This window comes from Diabrotica undecimpunctata, chromosome 1, assembly GCF_040954645.1.
Source record: "Diabrotica undecimpunctata isolate CICGRU chromosome 1, icDiaUnde3, whole genome shotgun sequence".
NCBI classification, from domain to species: domain Eukaryota; kingdom Metazoa; phylum Arthropoda; class Insecta; order Coleoptera; family Chrysomelidae; genus Diabrotica; species Diabrotica undecimpunctata.
In genome coordinates, this window is record NC_092803.1 from 16,488,567 (window position 1) to 16,510,731 (window position 22,165).

General features: G+C 33.2%; 2 protein-coding genes across 3 annotated transcripts in view; one reads left to right on the forward strand and one right to left on the reverse strand.

Annotated features, from left to right (window-relative positions):
* The window catches only part of LOC140445412 (transient-receptor-potential-like protein), a 142,530-nt gene that overhangs the window by 78,179 nt on the left and 42,186 nt on the right, over positions 1 to 22,165 (reverse strand). The gene's annotated exons all lie outside the window — the stretch shown is intronic.
* The window catches only part of LOC140445430 (transient receptor potential protein-like), a 69,717-nt gene that overhangs the window by 36,643 nt on the left and 10,909 nt on the right, over positions 1 to 22,165 (forward strand). Inside the window, 9 exon segments of the mRNA XM_072537445.1 lie at positions 3,265 to 3,410; positions 3,726 to 3,832; positions 8,846 to 8,979; positions 9,035 to 9,158; positions 9,215 to 9,410; positions 14,290 to 14,454; positions 16,275 to 16,497; positions 16,597 to 16,914; positions 17,230 to 17,562. Of these exon segments, the coding sequence (XP_072393546.1) occupies positions 3,265 to 3,410; positions 3,726 to 3,832; positions 8,846 to 8,979; positions 9,035 to 9,158; positions 9,215 to 9,410; positions 14,290 to 14,454; positions 16,275 to 16,497; positions 16,597 to 16,914; positions 17,230 to 17,562 (1,746 nt within the window).

The following is a 22,165-nucleotide window of genomic DNA, read 5'->3' on the forward strand; positions in this document are numbered from 1 at the left end:
CGGCTCGTATCATTTTTAGAAATGAAAATGTCGTTCTTGGTGCCGAGATTCGAACTCGTGCGCTCTGGCTCATAAAGCCAGTATCTTGCCGCTGAACTACGGCCGTCCACATGAAGTGATGGTTGTGATGAAATTTTTAGAAAACAAGTCCAGCTCATAACTGTCCAGCTCGGAACAAGAACTGGCAATTAATGTTTTTTTGGTTGCAATTAGTCAAGGAAGAGTAATTTAAACAAATAACACATCACTTTTTGGTTAGTGGTCATTCTGTTATGCCATCAGACCCCAGAGAAACCATGCCCCAGTTACAATTTATTCGCCAGACAGTTGGGTAAATATTATTATGAAAGCAAATAAAAAGAATCATTTTCTTATTATGCAGACGACACAAAATGATTTTTACAGTTTCAATTCTCTTATTAATAATGTTAATAAAAACGCATACACGTTTTCCTGACAAGCAGAGCTTAGATTTTGCAAGAACATACAGCTTTCGATTTAAAATTATAAAATGTAGGGTCATTTTTTTGTCAAACATAGTGCCAATGGCGAATATCAAGAAGATAATGTCATAAGAAAAGGCAGACCTGTAACAACAGAGTTGTCAAATAATTACAAAAAATACAAAATATCTGAAAATTGCAAAAATAAAACAAAAAATATAAAAAGCTTATTACCTTATATTCCACCAGTCTACATTACTTTTAATAATCAGCTAAAAGAAACTACTGATAATGGTAATAAAGAAGTGGAAATTGTAGACACATAATTTTATTATTCTTTTTCCAATGAAGAGGTGACGGTTTTTTAAATTGAAGAACATGTTAGTCACATTTTTTTAAATAAACTTATTTTTTTTATAAAATGTGTTTTTTCTGTAAAATAATAAATGTTTATGAATTTTAACACAATCAAATAATAAGAGTTATGGTTTTCTAAAGTTCAATCAATATTTTTAAGATTTTTTTATAAAACTTTAAACCTTAATATCTCAGCTTTCTTCTTTTGTTGCTTACCATGATGTTGCAATAAGGTCTTCAATTCTAGAATAACTGCACCTTACGTTACTATACATCTATCTCTCTTGCTTTACTCTCTTGTTTTTTGACATAGATATTTCCTTTTCTCCTCTTTATTTATTTACAAAGCTCAACAGGCCACGAAGGCCTAGGACCAAAATACAATTAATATAATAATTATTATTGCAAAACTCGTATCAAGTGGGGTAACTTCTTGTCCAATCAAGCTCCCTGCCTACTAAATTGGCTTACTATCCTCCTCCATTCATCCCTGTTTGTTGCTCTTTATTCCCAACCATCAATTCTCTCTTTTCTGAGATCATCCTCATGTACGCTATCAAACCATCTTTGGGAGGTCCTTATTTTCGTGATTGGGCCCGGTTTTAGAATCATATTTGGCATCCTCTTCCTTTCCATTCTGATTACGTGCCCCATTTACCTCACATGAAGCGACTGATGCTACAGTTTCTTTAACTTTCTGTTTGTTCATCGCACCCAACTTTCCACCATGTTTTTGCCTTCATATATAGCTCTGAGCATTTTCCTTTCCCATCTTTCCAATTTCTCCGCATTTGCTTTTTTTATTGTCCATACTTCACTACCACACCTCACTGTGGGCCCTATTACTGTTTTATATATCCTTAACTTTATTTTTCTCGATTAATATTTGGATTTCATTAGTGATCTTAGGCTTCCCACCTTTTTATTTCCCTTTCCCAATCTGGCATTCAGTTTCCATTCTTCTTGACCTTTCTTTTCTATAATAACCCCCAGATAAGTAAAATGAACCACTTTCAAAATAATATTCCCTTGATTCAATAGGTATGAACCCTCTTCTTTTTAATAGTTTGACTTTTCCTGGTTTATTTTTTGGTCAAATTATTTTGCCTCCTTTTCTAGTCTTTATATAACATTTCATAATTCTTTTCTTGTTTTCGTTAGAATAGTAAAATCATCAGCGAAGGCCAGACATTTATGTTCATTGTTAAAGATGGATCCAGTCGTTTTAACTCGGCTATTTCTGATTATTGTTTCCAACACTAAATTAAAAAGCACCATGGATAACGGATCTCCTTATCTAAGTCCTCTGTTCACTTCAAACTCATCCGATGAAAATCCTCTCCATACTACATGATTTCTTATATTATTCAGAATCATTCTTACTGACATAACCAGCTTTGCGGGTATGCCCAAGGAGCTCAGTGCTTCATACATTCTATTTTTTCTTATTCTATCATACGCTTGTTTAAAATCTATGAACAATGCATGAAGTTTACTTATGTCCATAGCAGATAGTCTGAATTTCTTTTGGTGTAAAAATCTGATCTGTCACTGATGTATTAACTAACCGGCCTGATATTTACGTAGTTTATCATCAGCAAAGCCTTGAGTATCCCTCTTAACATCCTGGCTAATACCTTATTAAAAGTATCCAACAGAGCAACACCTAATTCTGGTATCCCCTTTTAGTTTTTTTAAGTTCTTGATAAAACAATCTTATTTCTTTTTTCTGAAATCTTTCCTTTGTTTCTTTTATTATTTTTTTGTTACATTTCCTTTTTTTGTCTACATATCTTTCTCATTATTCTTCTTCGATCTTTGTAACTCTGGTTCATAGCATCATTATTGTTAGTGCTCATTGTCTTAATCTTTTCTTTTCCTCTGTTATTTTAAAGCATTTTTATTCAAACTAATTCTTCCCTGCTTTCATTTGGCTCTTTTGTGGGATACTTTTATCATTTGCTATAGTTATCGACTCTCTTATAGTTTGCCACACTAGCTGTATTCCTAATTTCTCTTCGTCTTTCTGGGATAATAGCCCACTTTCTTTTTATTTTCACTTCGCTTAGCTTTTCTATATCATATCAATGTTTCCTCTTTGAATTTGTTTTTCTCATTTCTTTATCTTTTTGCACCATTCCCTTGTCTCCTTTCCTGGACTTTATCTATGACCATTTTGTTTAGAACGTTTCGTAAGAATATTACTCCATTTAATTTGAGGTCTTCGCCGTCGTCTATTGTATTTTTATGAACAGCAATATATTTTCTTATTATTATATTGCCCATTAGTTTGTCGAATGGTATTCTCAGTAAATTTTTATTTGTTCGCACTCAATTTTCATTTGTTCGACGAATCTCAATTTTATTATCGGTCTCTCCAGTCAATACTACATAGATACAACACTTCTTTTCTTACGCAATATAATCATGTAACTGTTCATGCATAATTATTTAAATTTTTTAGGTTTAATATGGGGAGAATTGCGGTCATTATGGTGCGATGGTATAGAAGAATATATATCAGATTTGTGGAATATTGTTGATTTTATTACCAATATCTTCTATGTCGTATGGTTGGCGCTAAGGCTGACCTCAGTGTATATATGTTGGGTAAGTACGTGGATTTTTATGCTGCCCTGGGTTTAAGAAATTTTGAAAAAAATTCTGAAGGATACCTCGCCATATCTCTACTAAACTTATTAGTTATAGTTAGCTAAAGTTATGGCGATACCCGTAGAGCAGAAACAAATGGGACGAGAGAAATATACTCGACAATTATGATATGAGGTACAAAATCTAGTTAAAAAGAAAATCAGACTCTTTCAGATTTATAATAAGAGAATTCTCACCAACATAGGAATAATAATGTGCATTATGCATATTAAACAGTCAAGTGGTATATTTAATGAAATGTTATCTTCGTAGAGAGATGAAAGAAATGGTAAAACAACATGGTATCCAAGAGAAGAATGGGACTCTTTTGAACCAATGTTGTTATCAGAAGGAGCCTTTGCCGCTGGGATGATATTTAGGTAATATTCAGTAAATAATTTTATTGTTAAAAAACTTTTTTTTAATACTTTTTAATACATTAGGTAATAGTAATAGAATAATTAAGAGAATAGTCATTTGAATTCCAATGTAAAAAAAAAATATTTTTTGAATTCCAAATCCCCTAAGTAATTTCCGTTGTTTTTTATGCATTGTTGGAGTAGAGCCTGAAAGTCTTTGAAGCATATTGACTAGGATTGCTGCAATCTTGTCACGAATCCGTTGTTTGAGGGATAGGATAATCACTTTCAAACATCTCTGACTTTAAAAATCTCCTCAAAAAGAAGTCGCAGACAGTTACGTTGGGAGGCCGAAGAGGCCAACTGATGTTTCACAATTATTGCAATGTGGCTTGTTACCCGGTCATGTTAAAAACGTGTGTTTTCATTGATTGGAAATCGGTCAAGTTGAGGCGTGAAGAAATTTTAAATCATTGCAATGTATTGCTCAGAATTCAGCCTCAATCAATCAATTCCTCAAGAAATATGGGCCGATAATTAAGTTTGCCGAAATCGAAACATCTCGAAACGTCTAGTAAAGTCTGTACATTATCTGTCTGATTTTCATTAAATTTTTCAATATATACTTCTCAGTGTCGATTTGTGTGCGTGCATATGTCAGTTAGCATATTCTCATTTATATATCATTGGAATGCTTCTTTTATTAAAGTAAGAGCCATGCTAAAACAAATAGCGAATTTATCAAAACATTGGTTTATTTTCAAAATGTATACTCACCTAATATTTTGTAAACCTTCACGACAATTTACTATATTATGAGCCCTGCGCCTTGTAGGTGCAGGTGGTTGTGTTTTCCATTCATATCCAAATTTCGATTATAGTATTTCGGCAACTGGCTAAAAGTAGGTTTTTCGCTTTCGTTTTCAAGGACTGTAATTTCATCTAGCACTATTTCTTGTTCTTCGACATTGTCCTTACTTTCTGATTCACTATCACTAAATCCGCATTCATCGTCACTATTGTCACTTTCTTTTAAAATTCTACGTAATTCCTCTTCAGTATAATATTTACGTCGCGCCATTTTCTTCGAAATACACACATACGTGAAGCAAAGCAAAGTAAAGCCTATCAGTAATCTAAAAATAGAATATTGTTTAGGTATTTAGCTGGCCGACGTCAGGAATATACGTGTAGAAAATTGAAATTAAATCTAATAATTTTTATAAAAAAAGGATTTAGTAATGTATTTTCTAAGATTACCTGTAGGAACAAAAAAAAGATATTTTAAAAAGTTATAATAACAAAACCGCATCTGGGGTACCTAAAATACCCCGCACGGTCACGGAAAGGTTAATAAGCATTTCTGCAGAAGAGTGTAAGATATCTTTATGTTTAAGCGATATGGTAATCTGAAAGTAGTTTGTGTGCTGTTGCAGGCATGCGATAAAAACATTGTACTTAAATAATATCATATTTTTTATATTACATACTACTATGCTTTATTCCGGCAATATACGAGTAGATGAAATGACCGTTAAGTATTACATTTCAAACCAATCAAAAATAACTCACCACAAACAAACAACACCGACGGTTTACTCCAAACAACACTCACTTTTTTAATATAACCGTCAGATAAAAGCAAAAAAATGACGCGACAGTAGCAGCAATTTCATTAGATGGATGATCATATCGCTAATGCTTGGGAAGCACTAGAAAAATAATTAACCAAACTGGGGTGTGTTTCACTCTATTTGTATCAAAACAATTACTTTTATTGATCCGATTGAGAAATAGAATCTATTTAGAAAGTATCTCCATTGAATTGATACCTATTTTTTTTTTCTATTCCTGAGGGAATGTTAGTCCAGGTTGTCGGTACGGAAATTAAACAGCAGATCGTATAGACCAGTTCGTTAGTGTTTGTGCAAAGGGTTATATAAGTCAAGAAATTAAAGTTTTGAGAAAAATGGAGATTAAGATAGCGATACTTTTCAAACTTAAGTTTAACAAATTATGTTAATTGCCGAAATTTTAATATCTGGTGATTAATTATTGTCATTTATAGAACACCTCCAATTGCCACCTTTATTTATTTGATGTAACAATGATTTTCGAAAATAAATACACTTATGTTCATTGACACAACAAAATAAATCTACTTATCGCTTTATCCACCAAAATAGAAATGACCGTAGACCTGAGTTTTACTGAACTGTTATAAAAATAAAAATCAATTTTATTTATATTAAACTAATTTTATTTATATTAACCTGTTTATCTTCATCTTCGACAGAATCAGGATATACGTCACGTACATCACTTTCGCAAGGCAAACTTTGAAAAGTTTATCCAAGACTGGTATGAAATAAGAAGTTTCTTAAATTGTGTTCTTTAAGCGCTTGATTAATTTTTGTCCCTACTATATTTTCAGTTAAATTGTTAAATTTTATTTTTATTCAGTTATATTATTATTTTGTAATGTACTGAAAAAACAGTAGAGTAGTAGGACCTTTTGGAGAAATGGCAACTAATGATAATGGCGGTAGACGTATACACTTATGTGAGAGCTATGAGTTAAAAATTAGCAATGGATTCTACAAACATAAGGACATACATAGATATACCTGGATTCAACAAACACGCAATCTAAAATCAGTCATCGATTATATTATTAGTAAACAAAAATTTGTATTGCAGTGGAATGATGTAAGAGTTCTCCGAGGAGTAACATGTGGATCCGATCACTACTTAGTAAGAGCGAAAATTGTGTTCCCACTTAAGATAATACACGGAGACCAAAACCTAGAAGACAAGCAAGACTTGCAGACAGTAGATACTCCGAAGTACAACTTCAATAGTTTTATAAATGATAGTACTAAACAGCTATACCAACGACGACTGGATGAAAAACTACGAGAAATAGAGAGACAAACATTTTCAGATATTTACGAGAATATTATTGCTAGTTTACACCAGGCCTCTAAGGAGACACTCGGGACGCAGCAAAACAAAATTAGTAACAAAATATGGTGAAACGAAGAAATCGAATATATGGTAAAACAGAAAAAAGAACAGCATCTAAAATGGCTAAATACAAAAAATACTGAAGACCATCAAGCTTACAAAGAAGCCGATAGACAACTACGAAAAATGATAAAACAAGAAAAGAATAAAACATGGGATCAGAAATGTCAAGAAATCAATACATACATCGGAGGGAAACAATGTACAGAGGTATGGAATTTTATACAATCAGTAAAAAATACGAAAAGACAAAGCACACATACACACCATAAAACCAAGACAATGGAAAGATCACTATGAAAGCTTGCTGACAGAGACAAGACAAGAATACCTAGCGAACTCCCCAACACAGTCAGTATATATACAAGGAGAGGAAGCGAGGGTAGACATCGAAACAGTAAGGAAGGCTGTAATGACCCTAAAGAATGGTAAATCCGCTGGACCTGAGGGAATCTATGCTGAAATGCTTAAGAATGGAACTCATAAACTATTTGAAATATTAACTTATGTGATCAATCAGTGTCTAAATGGACACCCAGTACCAGAACAATGGAGAACGGCATACATGTCCTCAATACACAAAAAGGAGGACAAAAGTAATTGTAATAATTATAGAGGCATATCTGTAACCAGCACCCTGAGCAAACTGTATGGACGAATTTTGAGAAATATGATCGAGGAAGAATATAAGCACAATGAAGAGGAAGAACAAAGCGGGTTCCGTGCAGGAAGATCGTGCACCGATATCGTATTTTGTCTTAAATAAATAATAGAAAAAAGATCGGCTAAGAATCTAGAAACTCATATTACTTTTGTAGACCTGCAAAAAGCATATGACAACATCCCCTTAACAAAACTGTGGACAACGTTGAAAAGATCTAACATCAACCACACATTGATAAATGCTGTACAAGAACTATATAGAGACTCTAAGGCACAGATAAAAACAGGAAAATATCTAACGGAAGAATTCCTGGTTACAAAAGGCTTGCGACAGGGATGCTGTATCTCACCAACCTTATTCAAGATATATGTTGCAGCGGCATTGGAAAGATGGAAAAGAAAGGTACATAGGATGGGTATAGAGCTTAGCAATGAATGTATATATACACTCCAGTTTGCTGATGACCAGGTAGTGCTAGCGACCGACAGGGAAGACATGCAGTACATGCTAAGAAAACTGATAGAAGAATATACCGACTGGGGAATGAATGTCAATACAACAAAAACCAAATATCTTTGTATTGGAAACGAGTCAGATAACATAGACCTCGAAAACGGACAACATATTTCCTGCTGTCAGAGCTATGACTACTTGGGTGTTGCCTTTGACAATACAGGAACTGATACACGGGAAATAGAAAAACGAATCACTCAAGCAAAGAAAGTCTTAGGATGTCTCAATAGTATACTGTGGAGTAAAGAGATAACGAAAGGAAGGAAATTTAATATATATGAGACCATGATTAAAACTACTCTTCTTTATGGCGCTGAAACATGGAGAATTAGTGAAAAGAACAAAAAGCGAATAGAAGCAGTAGAGATGGATGCAATGAGAAGATCTTTAGGTATTTCCAGACGAGACCGAATCAGAAATGATGTAATAAAACAACGTATGGGAATAGAAGGAAATATAACTCAAGATATAGAGAAGAAACAATTAAGGTGGTATGGGCATGTTCAACGGATGCCAGCATCAAGACTACCCAAAAAAGTAATAGAATGGCAACCGATAGGTCGACGGAAAAGAGGAAGACCCAGATTAGAATGGCAACACGGCGTAAACAAGTCCATGAGCGAAAGAAATTTAACAACAAACGACTGCGAAGATAGGAAGAGATGGTGTTTAGGTATCGGACAACTTCGAAAGACGTTCTAAACCGATGTATATATATATTATTATTTTGAACATTAAACAACAACAGTTAGAACTATCCTACTGGCTACTCCACATTCTGGCGTATAACCAATTATGATATAAAGTGTAAAAATTTTATTTTGTTGCAGTTTTTTGAAATTGGTCCACATATTCAGTGTGAACCCTCATCTGGGACCACTACAAATATCCCTTGGACGGATGATAATAGATATTGTTAAATTTTTCTTCATCTATACTTTAGTGTTGTTCGCCTTTGGTTGTGGTAAGTACTTCTGCTAGCCGTTTCTAATATATTTACTATAAACATAACATTTTAGGTTTGAACCAGTTACTTTGGTACTATGCTGAGTTGGAAAAGAACAAATGTTACCATTTGCCCAGCGGTCTACCAGATTTTGATAACAACGACAAGGCGTGTACTATTTGGAGAAGATATGCTAAGTAAGTCACTAAATCTGTGAAAATATATCCAATACCCAATTCTTAATCAATTTTAGTTTGTTTGAAACGTCCCAGTCACTTTTCTGGGCTAGCTTTGGATTAGTTGACTTAATGTGCTTTGAACTAACGGGAATAAAAGGATTTACCAGGTTCTGGGCTTTGCTAATGTTTGGATCATACTCCGTCATTAATATAATCGTTTTACTGAACATGTTGATTGCTATGATGTCAAATTCTTACCAAATTATTTCAGTAAGTACATTTTTTATATATTTATATATTATACCGATACTGTATTCTCACATTTAATCTGATATGTGATTAAAGAAATTTATAATTTAACTTACAGAGAGTATCAACGTTGACGCGATGGTCAACGAGGTACTTTAAAACGCACTCAGCGCCCCAAGAGCGAAATGACCACTGTAAGGCCAAACATCACTTCCCAAGCACTACCTTTGTTCACAGGCTGTCAGCAAGGAGGCGGTCTGTCCCTTTTCTCTGGTTCTTCTTTTTTTTTGTCCCAAAACCTGGCTTTTTTGTTTTTTTTTTTGAGAGGAATCCCGTTCATGGAAGATCCTCATCGCTTCCTGAACGGCTCACTCCCAGCCGAGCATTTCCTCCTTCACCACAGTGTAGCTCACACAGTCGAACTCATACAGTCTAACTCACTTTTTCGCCCCTTATCAAAATGCATTCTATCTACCTTCAACATAGTCTTGTTACTACAAACATGGGTATTCCCCAAGGATCTGTAATAGGACCAATTCTCTTTGCAGTCTACATTAACGACATCGTACAACTGAACAGGGCGGTAAATTTCACTATATACAGGGTGGTCCTTAAGTAATTGTACAAAAAGAAACAGTAGATTCTGCACTTTAAAATATTACGATTTAAGCCAAATTGCTTTAATAAAATGTTGATATTAAGAAAGATACAGGGTGCTAAAGTGCAAAATTAAAATTTTATTTTTCGCTATAACTTTTATGTTTGTAAACATTTATGTATAAAAATTTACAACTGGGTACTTTTAAATATGAGAAATTATAATTTGATGCACACTTTAATGTAACTGATAGAGGGTGCCACTTATGCCACATATGTGGTATAAATTTGCACTTAACTTTTTTGCTCTTTAAGTTACCTGTATTTGGGATAAAAAATATTAAAGATACATTATTTTAACAAAAAAAATATATACCTGTTAATAACTTCAAAACTCAACAGTTTTCGAGATAATCGCATTTTAAAAATCAGCTGCATAATTCTGATCTAAGGCAATTACTCCAGGTAACGAAGAAAAAATAGCAAAAATATTAATACTTCTGAATTTTGGTATAAAATACCTTTAACTAAAGTTAATAGTTAACGAAATATTAAATAAAATAAATAAATCAGCAGGATAATTAATAATAGGATTTGACAAAATAACAGAATAATAGGATTTTACATCAAAGATTTTACGTTTTATGTTAAATTAAAGTCATAAGAAAAACATTTTGTTTACAAACTAAATTAAGAAATAGCTAAACTAAATAACATAACTTTTTGTCAAAGTAAGTGTTCGATATGTCCACCATTTTCTTTAATTCATTTGTCAATATATTCCATAAAAGATCGTCTCATATTAAATAGCATCATTGGTTCTAAAGAAACTGCTGCAGTATTTATTTCTTCCCGTAGTTGGTTGCGAATGTTTATGGGATTCTGATAGACACGTTGTTTTAATGCGCCCCATACACCAAAATCAAGCGGATTAAATTCGGGGCTACGTGGTGGCTATAATGTATAATGGATGAATATATTATTTTGGATACATATCCAAATATTATGTTATATTATGGAACTACATCTTATTTGTCGCAGAAGTTAAATAATGTATTAAACTGTGATGTATCTCGTTCATTGGTTACTTATATACACACGGAATAACCTATCCATGACATTACTTATTTATATGATTACGTTACATCTCACGAGTAACTATAATTACATCTCGAACAAATGGACTATTATGATTTACTAACGAACTAATATTATGCTGAACTAAATTGCCTGTGTGTTTACTATATTTATAACAATATAGGTTATTAGGACAAAGATGATGTTTTTGTAAAAATGCTGAGTCTTTCAGGTTAGTTTTTTAGCAAAAGTATTATGAAACAGGACAAATATGTGTTATTCAATACCTGTGCTCTAGTTTCTATTTGTCATAATAAAAATGGGTAAACAATTTACGTAATGAACAATAAGTATTATTTTCGGATTTTTTATGAATGATATAATTATATCCATATCTCACCACATGGTCAAGGAATATGACTACCACGACCAATCCAACGTTCAGAAAAGTTGTATTTAAGTATGTTCTAACTGCTTTCTCTCTAGAATGTGGTGGTGTACCATCTTGCATAAACCACATATTATAGGTTTTTAGCATTTTACAATAGAGAAAAAGTAATACAACGCCATTATAGAAACTTAAGAAGCGATAGCAAAGGGAAATTGTAAACATGATGACGGCCAACGTCTGAATACGGACACGGCACCTAAAGAAGAAGATGAAATATCTTTTCTCCAATAAGATATTTAGCAACCATAACAAAGCATTTTGTGATGTAACATTATCATCTTTGAGTTGTTTTAATAAGAATAAACTATGAATTATGCTTATCTACAGATATTCAGTGCTTTACAGCACAAATATCAAACTAAGAATTATTGTGCAGCTGCTCATTTATCTCGAAAATGGTTGAATTTTCAGGTTACTAACAAGTATACCTTTTCTTTGTAAAAATAATGTATCTTTAATATTTTTTAACACAAATAGAGCTAACTTAAAGAGCAAAAAAGTTAAGCGCAAATTTATGCCACACATGTGGCATATGTGGCGCCCTTTATTATTTACAGTAAAGTAAGTATAAAATTATAATTTATCCTACTCAAAAGCATTAAACTGTAAATTTTTGTCCAAAAATATTTACAAATGTAAAATTTATAGCGAAAAATAAAATTTTAAATTTCCACTTTAACACCCTGTATCTTTCTTAATATCAACATTTCATTAAAACAAGTTGGTTTAAATCGTATTATTTTAAAGTGCAGAATCTACGGTTTCTGTTTGTACAATTACTTAAGGACCACCCTGTATATGCGGATGATACGTCAATTATTATATGTAACAAATCCAACGTAATCCGACAACATCAATGTAATGATTTTCTTTCATCTTTATATTCTTGGTTTTGCGATAACTCTTTGCATCTTAATGCAGAAGAAAACGCAAGTTATACATTTTCACAACAAACAAAAATACCTGGAAAATTTTCAGCTTATTTTTAACAACATGCAAATAGCTACGGTGTCGTCAAGCAAGTTTTTGGGAATAACGATTGACGAAAGTGTGGATTGGAAGTTGCATTATGGAGCGGTTGTTTTGAAGTTGAATTCAAATAACTATCTCATTAGAAATTTAAAAGATGTTCTGATGGAAAATCAGCTAATTATGATTTATTATGAACTCGTGGAGTCCAGGCTAAGATACGGGATATGTTTTTGGGCTACGTCGGGTTATGCAAATGGTATTTTCGTCTTACAAAAGAAAATATTGCGTTGTGTCGCTGGTGTCTCCCGACTAACTAGTTGTAGAGAATATTTTAAAAAATATAAAATTTTAACATTGGCGTGTCTATACATTTTTGAATTATGTGTTTTTATTTTTAATAACTTACATCAGGTTAAAACGAGTGGTGATATGCATAATTTAAATACTAGATATTGTAATAAACTTTATATACCATTTTCAAAAGGTACCATTAAATTTAAATCGCCCAGGGTATACGGGCTACAAGTGTTTAATCATTTGCCCACAGTTGTAAAGTCCACCAGTTGAATAAATGTATTTAAGAGGAATCTTAGGCAATTTTTATGTGAAAAAGTGTTTTATACGGTCGAAGAATTTTTTAGATCTTAGATATTAGCTGTATTTCATTTAGCTTTTAAATTCATTTCATGTCTTGTTTAGTCTATTTTAGTGTTTTCTAATTCTATACAAACTATGTTTGTCAGAAAGAAAATAAAGAATTTGATTTGATTTGAACTTTGCCGTTGGTCCAGCTGAAGTTCTTCTTCTTTCTTCTTGATCACTGCGCTTATAGTTGTGTACACTAGTCCAACATGCTTTATTTTCAATCATTCTCTCAATAATTTCTCTCATTGTAACAAAATTCACACCTGTCTCTCTTTCCATTTTGTTCCTTTCCACTATCCATCAGCTGCAATATAACATCGTATGTGTCACAGTGCCGAGTGTCCGCCGTATAGGCATTCATCCGTGTCAGCGTTTCCGAACCTAGAGAGGTAGGACCTAAAATACCCGTGTCCTGTGAAGACACATCTTGTGAGGCACACATCCAGTGATGGGATCGGATTGGATTTGGGTCCTCTAATGTTGGGCATCACCCTCCCCAGAGCAGCCACACTATTCGCAACCTTCTGGTCACCTCCTGCACGTGCTTCCCCACTTTCCATTCTGGTGCAACGTCACTCCCAGGTACTTTACGTGTTTCTTGGGTGTTAGACACGCCCCTGCGCTTTGTAGTTCCACACTTGTCATGTTCCTTTTCCCCTTCAAAATGATGGCTTTGGTTTTCTCTGTCATGAGTTTTAGTCCGTGCTGTGTCATCTATTTCTTCACGATGCCGCCTGCGTTTTGAACTCGATATTTAAAGCATGTATACTGGATATATGTGTCTGATTGTGAACACTCTAAAATGTTTTGGATAAGTATAAATATATCAAAATAAAAAATTCCTTAAGAAATCACATAAATTTAACTCACCACAATTTTTGAGCCAATCTATATAAATATTGCAAAATAGCTTCAAAGTTAAAGAGCCACATAGACCGTGGCGTCAACGTTGACTCACCCGGTATATGTAGTTATTATTTGTCCTCTTTTAAAACATATCACATGTTTTACAATAAAAATATTGTTGACGATGCTTATACTGAAGCAGAGAGTACAGCTGAAAATCTGCTTAGCTAAGTGGTTTATATTGGCAGTACAAGAAAGAGGACGAAAGGTTATGTATGTTATAGAAAGGTTATGTGTATATTTTCATTACAGGAAAGATCAGATACTGAATGGAAATTTGCCAGAAGTCGCTTATGGGTCAACTATTTCGACTCTGGAGATACTTTACCCCCTCCCTTTAATATTATGCCCAGTCCTAAATTTATCACGAGAACTATGGGGTGTAACAAAGGACAAAGAAATACTAAGAGTTTTAAGGTAGGACATATTAGATTTGAAATTACCAAAAAGTTCTGGGACAAGTCAAGTTGTCTAGCACAAAATCTTATGTTTCTAGAAAATTGACAAGGTCAACCACCCTTAAATAATTACGTTACTCGTTTAGTTTTTAAATATAATGTCTCGCATATTTTTACAACAATAAAACAAGATTCATTTTGATTTTGATAAGTTTTTATACAGTAGTAAAATAAATGTTTAATAAAAGATTTTTTTACTCTTTAAATATAAGTAAATAGGTTTTTAATAAAAATGCCACAAGTAGCAACAAAAAAATCTATTTGAGATACTCAAAATGTCCTCCGCTCTTTATCTCACAATATCCTAGCCTTTTTGGAACTCCACATTTCTGATTATATACAGTTGAATTTCACGACATTCTGCTACGATTTGTTCATTTAGCTCTTCAAAATTATCCGGTTTGTTCACATACACTTTTACTCTTAATAGAGTCCCACAGAAAAATGTCTAAGGACAGTAGATCAGCTGAACATTACCACATTCGTCTTAATTTCTTTTGCTGCTAGTAGATTGTCGAATAGGCGTTCTATCTAGATATTTAGCGTTAAATAAAACATCAGACTGTGTTTATCTCACTAAACTATCATACAAAGAATTTAACTATTTTGCTGTTCCCATAATGCAGATATTTTAAAACTATGAAGCATATCAAATTCAATAAATTTGTTAAAATCCACGCTTTATTTTGACACTTACTCCAGTCGTCAGAGATGAATATTCCACTAAATCTCTAAAACTCTTATAATGACAAACTGAATTTTGCTGAGAATGTCAATTTTAAAAACCCAAAAAAGATGCAAAAAATTTTGCCACTCCTACCCCTGAGCTTCCCCATAAAACCCCTTGGTAGGGGGGAAGAGGCTGGAAAACAACGATTTACCAAGAATCTGTATGCCGTAAAAAAAAGATTCAAAAAAGAAATGTAGTTGAGATAATTTTGAACAAAAATTTGTGTTAATACTTTTTCTGTAGAATGAACCATCTTAGAAACAACGCTTGAAGTGACCAACGCGCGGCGATTTTAAATGTCAGTTACGCGCGCTAAATCAATTTTTATATAAGTCATATCAACAAATATCACAATGTGTTTTAAATAAGAAAAGTGCAGCTTTCGTATACAATTTTTGCGTTTTGTCGCAAATGAAGTCGGTTTCTATAAAGTTATTAAAGCTTATGCTAATTGCGGTGTACGCCCTAGATTTCACAGAGATGCCAGCCCTTTACGTTTCGACGTGTCGTCAAGCACACACCCCACAAGGCGCGTAAGAACACCGTCGGAGTGGCGACTGTGATGTTGGTGCTACGCCTCGCACGTTACCAGAAAAAGTTTCTAACGGCGAAGCGCGACTTGGGCCTTTTATTCGCTCCTGACCAGTGGTCTAGTCGAACAATGTGCCAGTTGAGCACAATCCGAGATAGTTAAAGGTCCCGTCATTTCGGAAGGCTTCGGAAGGAATAGGCACCGTAACAAGAAGAAGAAGGGAAATCGTCACATGTCTTTTTTGGTTATAAAAGTTTCATGGTACTTGTTCTTATTCTGGATTGAAACTTTTTACCCCATGCTTCCCTTTTCTCTTGTTTTTGTGTCGTTTTATTATAAATTATATAAATCCAACAAACAGAAAAATCAAGAACACCAAGCAGAAATCGGCCCACCATATTATTCTATACAAATGCAGAAAAATGCATTAAAATGCCCTCATAAACATAATGCGATTGATTGTTTATAGACTGCTATAGTTGTCAAATATTTTAAATATTTTTACGCGGTTTTCTAGGCAAAATCCAGGGAAATGGCTCGCGAAAGACACGAGACAGTGATGAAACTATTGGTCAGAAGATACGTCACCGCTGAACAAAGGAAAAGAGATGATTATGGAGTTACAGAAGACGACGTTATGGAAATAAGACAAGACATTTCCAGTCTGAGATACGAACTGATAGATATTCTAAGAAGAAACGGAATGAAGACGCCTCAAATCAATCTAGAGGATACTCAATGTAAGTTGATGCGATATGACTTTTTTTTTGTACAATAGATGGCTTTATAATGTAAAAACGGTTAGAAACGATTACTATTCATCATTTTCTTTAACTTAGTGGCTGGAAAGAAAGGCAAAATGATGGAGAGGCGGCTTATGAAAGACTTCCACATCGGTATAGTCGAGGGCATCGTTCAAGAAATGAAAATGAACCCAGCGGAAAGTAAGAACGTCTTTGGTCACATTGCCAAAGTAATCGGTAGAAGAGCTACGTTCAAAAGTACCAAGAAAGACTGGAATGCCTTGGTAAAAAAGAAGAGTTTGCATAATGATCCAATAGGTAGCGCCCAGGAATTAGAAGCTGTAAGAGTCAAGCGGCAGAGTTTAAGAAGACATATTTTGAGCAATCCTGTTGTTGACGATGATAAACTATTGGGTAAGATTTTTTTTTGTTTTAATACATTACTCTCTATTCCTTTATCTGAGTAGTTTGATGTCTCTTTATTTTGCACATTGTTGAAAATGCATGTATTTTTGTACAGGGGCACTAAAATACTTCTCGAATTATTTGGCATTAGTATCTCTTTTGCATTAAGATTATCTATACTCGTCCAGGATTAAGATAATCTTTGATCGAATTATTTTACCTCTGTTTATATTATGTGATACTTGAGTAACTTTCTAATTTGTCAGTTTAATCTTAATCTGTAATTTTTATACAGGTAAACTACTAAGATTTTTTTTGTTTCAGAGTACAACCCTAATTTAACCGAAATACCCAAGAAAGCACGCGTAGCCTACGTCAAGTTTATGGCTAAAAAGATTCAAGGTGATTACAATACCGAAACCCAAAACATATCGTCTGACGCAACTCAAGAATCAAAAGATGCCAAGGTAGCTGCAGAAAATATAAATCAATCAGTTAAAAGAAAGCAATCTGTGACACAAATAGCAAAAGAAGAACAAAAGAGGAAACAGTCAATGACACAGGAAAGCAAAGATGATCAAGGTAAAAGGAAAGGGTCTGTAACGTCAGAAGGCACAGATGTGCCGAATAAAAGAAAGCAGTCAGTCACATTTAGCGGTAAGCATAGGTTTTTTATTATCAGTTCATTGTGAGTTCATTGGTTATTGGAAATATAGAAAAATCATCGATATAATATACTAAGGATGGAACATGTTGGTATTTTTACATATAGCTGATAATGACGGAACTGACATCAGATTACTAGCTACAATGTCCGATTTAACAGGTGATTACCGTGAATATAGTTATCCTCGATATTTTAATGTTAAACAGGTAATATTATATGTTAAGTCAATTATTTAATGTATTCTTTTGGTAAATCAATAAATTCGTTAAATTTTTAATATTTTGCAGTGCTTTGTTGTTGAAAGTATTGAATTCAAGTTGTATACACAAAACATTTAACACACAGCATCCAACAAAAGATAAGATTCCATTTTATTTGTAAGTATTACGAATATAATATAAGAAGTTAAGAATTATATTTTTGTATACACCAGTAGCTACAGTCCATCTAATTTACTTACCGTTGCACGTCATTATCATTGACAGAGATCGAAGTTGACATAGTTACCAAAATATAAAAAAATCCCGAATAAATTTTAAATCAAATAGGTCACATAATTATTGCAAAAGTGGATTGTACAACAAAACAAATTAATATTTCATGTAAATAAATAGAAACAAAACAAGGGTTAAAAAATAATCTTGTTAAAAACAATTTGAGCCGCTTGTATGCGTCGTATAAAGATGTACAATATCGTCGTATAAAGATGTAAAGTATCATATGGAAACATAGAAATTTATTTTATTTTATGTAAAATGTAAAATAAAAAGTGTCAACACCGCAACTGTCAAATAAGTGTTACCAATTTATGCCAAAATATCACCTTCGTTCGATTACAGTTACAGTGTGTTCCGAACAAATGTTCTTCATAAAAATGCTTTATAATGCATTTATACAAATTAAATGAAACATATGTGTATTTCTTTAAGTTAATATTAATAGAAACCTTTAAATATTATTTCTACGCTTATATAATAAAATATGTCTAGTGGCTGTAATGCCCGTGTACTCGGCAAAGTGATTCTAAAAAAGAACACACCTACCGCCTAAATATTTCGTGTTGGTATCATGTGACCTCACGGGCTATGACACGGATTACGTGCAACGGTAAGTAAATTAGATGAAGTGTATGTACCTGTGAAACATATATGTTTTATATCTTTTATTCAAATGTAACAACGAAAATTAATCATTATTGTACCACTGACATTCCGGAAACAAGAGACCGCCATTGTCACTAGCTACTTTGGACGCAAGTATTTATTCATAAGTTCCATCCTTAGTATATTATTTTCATGAGAAATGTGGAAATTATAAATATTTTAATAAAGTTTGTTATACAGAGTGGAACAGCCAAATGGGATATATTCGATAATAAATAAATGAGGGTATGTTCAAAAAACTCTCGGACATGCCGAATGATATTTTTATTGGCACATTTTTTGCAATAAAAAATTTTCATACAGGGTGTTTCATGTAACAGTAGCCAATACTAACTTTCTTATTTTAAATATGATACCTTGAATATTATTGAATTTTTAAATTCCTCAGAATATTATAGATCCTATTATTAACAATATCCTATACATTTCTTTAACTGTTTCTAAAATATTAAGTGTTTCAGATTGATCGCAAAATTTGCTACAATACACTCAATGCTATTTCCCCTGCAGGTCTTAATAGTGAGAAACTAAATAAAAACTATTCCAGCGTCCCTTTTTACTGATATTAAATCAAAAAATATTTTTTATAATAGTTTTGTTTACTTTACTCTAAAGCTAAGTGTACTTAGCAAATTTTTATTTGTCTACATGACAGTATTTGTTAGTTGTATAGTCGTTTGAGTTGATAATAAACTGATCGGGGTCATTGAAAGCCTTTACAAGAACACTACTAATTATGTGATTAGAGAAAACTATAAATCACAATTATATAATCTTATGACCACTGAAAGAAAGAACACTGTCAACGCTGAAAGCGGCGGAAATGGATTTTTGGAGAAGAGCCGCAGGAAGATCTAGAAGAGAAAAAATTACCAACGAACGCATTAGAGAAATAATGGAAATCAAACGAACAATCACAGATGACCTAACAACAAAACAACTTATCTGGTTCGGACACATACAAAGAATGGACGAGCAACGAATGCCAAAAGAAATACTAAAGTGGCAACCAGAAGGAAAGAGAAAACGAGGTAGACCGAGAAAAAGTTGGAGCGAAGGAATAAATAAAGAACTGAGAGAGAGGGCCATAAAAGAAGATCTATGGAACAACCGGTCTAAGTGGCGATTGGAAGTCGGAAAACGGCGGAGAACGTTATAAACCGACAAGTAGTAGTAGTAGTATAATCTTATAATGTATTCCTTGGGTTGGTTAAGACAATTAAGGGAAGAGAATTAAGCGCCACCCTCTTTAGTCAGATTTAATCGTCAGTTTTGCTTATCGCTGCATCAAAAATGTACCGTACTAAAGAAATACAAAAATTTTAAATACTCTACTAAAAAATAACAATCAAATTTTTTGTAAAAACAAAAAAACCGTTCAGTTTATTTAAAATTCATATTGTTGTTGTAACATTGGTATTCATATTATTTTGGAGCTATTCCTTGTGGCATTTTAGTAATATTTACTACCTTTGATTGGAATTGAAGTAGGGAATAGAAAATATAATACCCAACAAACACAAAATCAGGGCCAAGTTAGTCCAATATAACAGAGAAAACAAGAAATCAACCTGTAAACCAACAAAACATCCAACAAGCCATCATATTGCAATCACCTCTACAACTACCTCAAGCAAATAATAGCAACTCTGAACAACGAATTTAAAAAATTATGGAGCATATGGAAAAAATGTTTAACATCCTGATGCCTCTTATCTCCAAACTAAATGTTTAAAAATCTAAAGATTAGAGTCTGGAATGTCAACGGCTTGACAAACTATAGTCAAGCAGTAGAAGCATTTATTTCCTAAACCAACATTGACATCATTCTGATTTCTGAGGCACATACAAATAAAATTTAATTTAAGATTAAAAATTATCAAACCTACTTCACTGAACATCCACAAAGCAAAGCTAATGTCGAGACTGTAATAATAGTAAGAAATACAGTATTGCCCAAAATAAACAGTACTGAAACTGAAACATAGATGTCCCTTTGTGCGCGCTGTCATATTTAAATTAACTAGTATAGACCTGTCAAGTAATCCTTGAACAATTAATTATTAAGGCCTAATTGTTAAAAATGGTGTTAAGTACAGAGGAGAAAGTGTTTCTTGTAGAGCATTATTTTTGCTCATACGGAATCGGCCGATATAATACTGCAAGTATGTAATACGTGTGTGATCAATTCACATAACGGTTTAATAAACGTTTTCCAAGTAATGTTGTAATTTTAAAGGTTGTTGAAAAGTTTAGAAATACGGGTAATGTATTGTGCCAACGAAAAGGAAACTCAAGGCGTCTCAGGACAGTTAACAACAACGATAACCTTAAACGTGTTTTTGAGCGAATCTTGGAAAATCCGAAAGCCAGCCAGACAAGAACAGCGTTGCATCTTGGCTTAAAACGAACTTCCTTGCAAAAAATCCTGAAGGAGCTGGGTGCATTTTCGTATGTGATTCAGGTACATCAACAATTGCATCCCAGGGATTATCACAGTAGAGTGGAATATTGTGCCAGAATTCTTGCATTACAGTATGAAAATCCTGAATTTTTGAAAAATGTATGGTTTTCAGAAGAAGCACATTTTCATTTGTCAGACCATGTAAATCGTAGCACAAATCAATTTATGGGCTTTGTCAGACCAGATGAAGTTCAAGAAGTTCCTTTACGTAGCGCAAAAACGAGTGTCTGGTGTGCAGTTTCGGGACACGGAATCATTGGTCCATACTTTATCGAAGAAAATGGTAGGCAAGTAACACTTAATCAACAGAGGTACATACAAATTTTAATACGCTTTATCCCTAATCTACGTCAGTTTTGTCGTGCAGGTAATTTAGCATTTCGGGGACAATTTTTCCAGCAAAATGGGGCAACTTGCCATACTGCTGTCGCAGTTCGTCAATTTCTTCAGGGACATTTTCCAAACAAATTTATTTCACGATTTACTGACTTTCCCTATCCTGCACATTCTCCAGATACATACATTTGAGGCATAGCTAAAACTGCCGTTTTTAAACGGGCACCACAAACCATCAATGAGTTAAAGGATGCCGTTAGAGCCTTCTTCACGGACTTAAGACAACCTTTATTCCATAACATTACGAGAAATCTGGAATATCGGTATGAAGTCTGTCTTGAGAGAGGAGGAGCTCATTTAGAACTTGTTATAAAGTGTCAATAATATGTATTTTTTAAAACAATAAAATAATTACAAATTCAGTACTGTTTATTTTGGGCTATACTGTATTATTAATCACAATGAAACAAATAAAACTAAAGAATTAAACAAAGAAGCCACATCGATATCAAACTCAAAAAAAATTAAATGATAGAATGGTTAATACAGAAAAATATTCCATTTATATCTACCGCTTTAAAACCTGAATTATATGAAATCATCAAATATCATAAACCTCATCATGTAAAA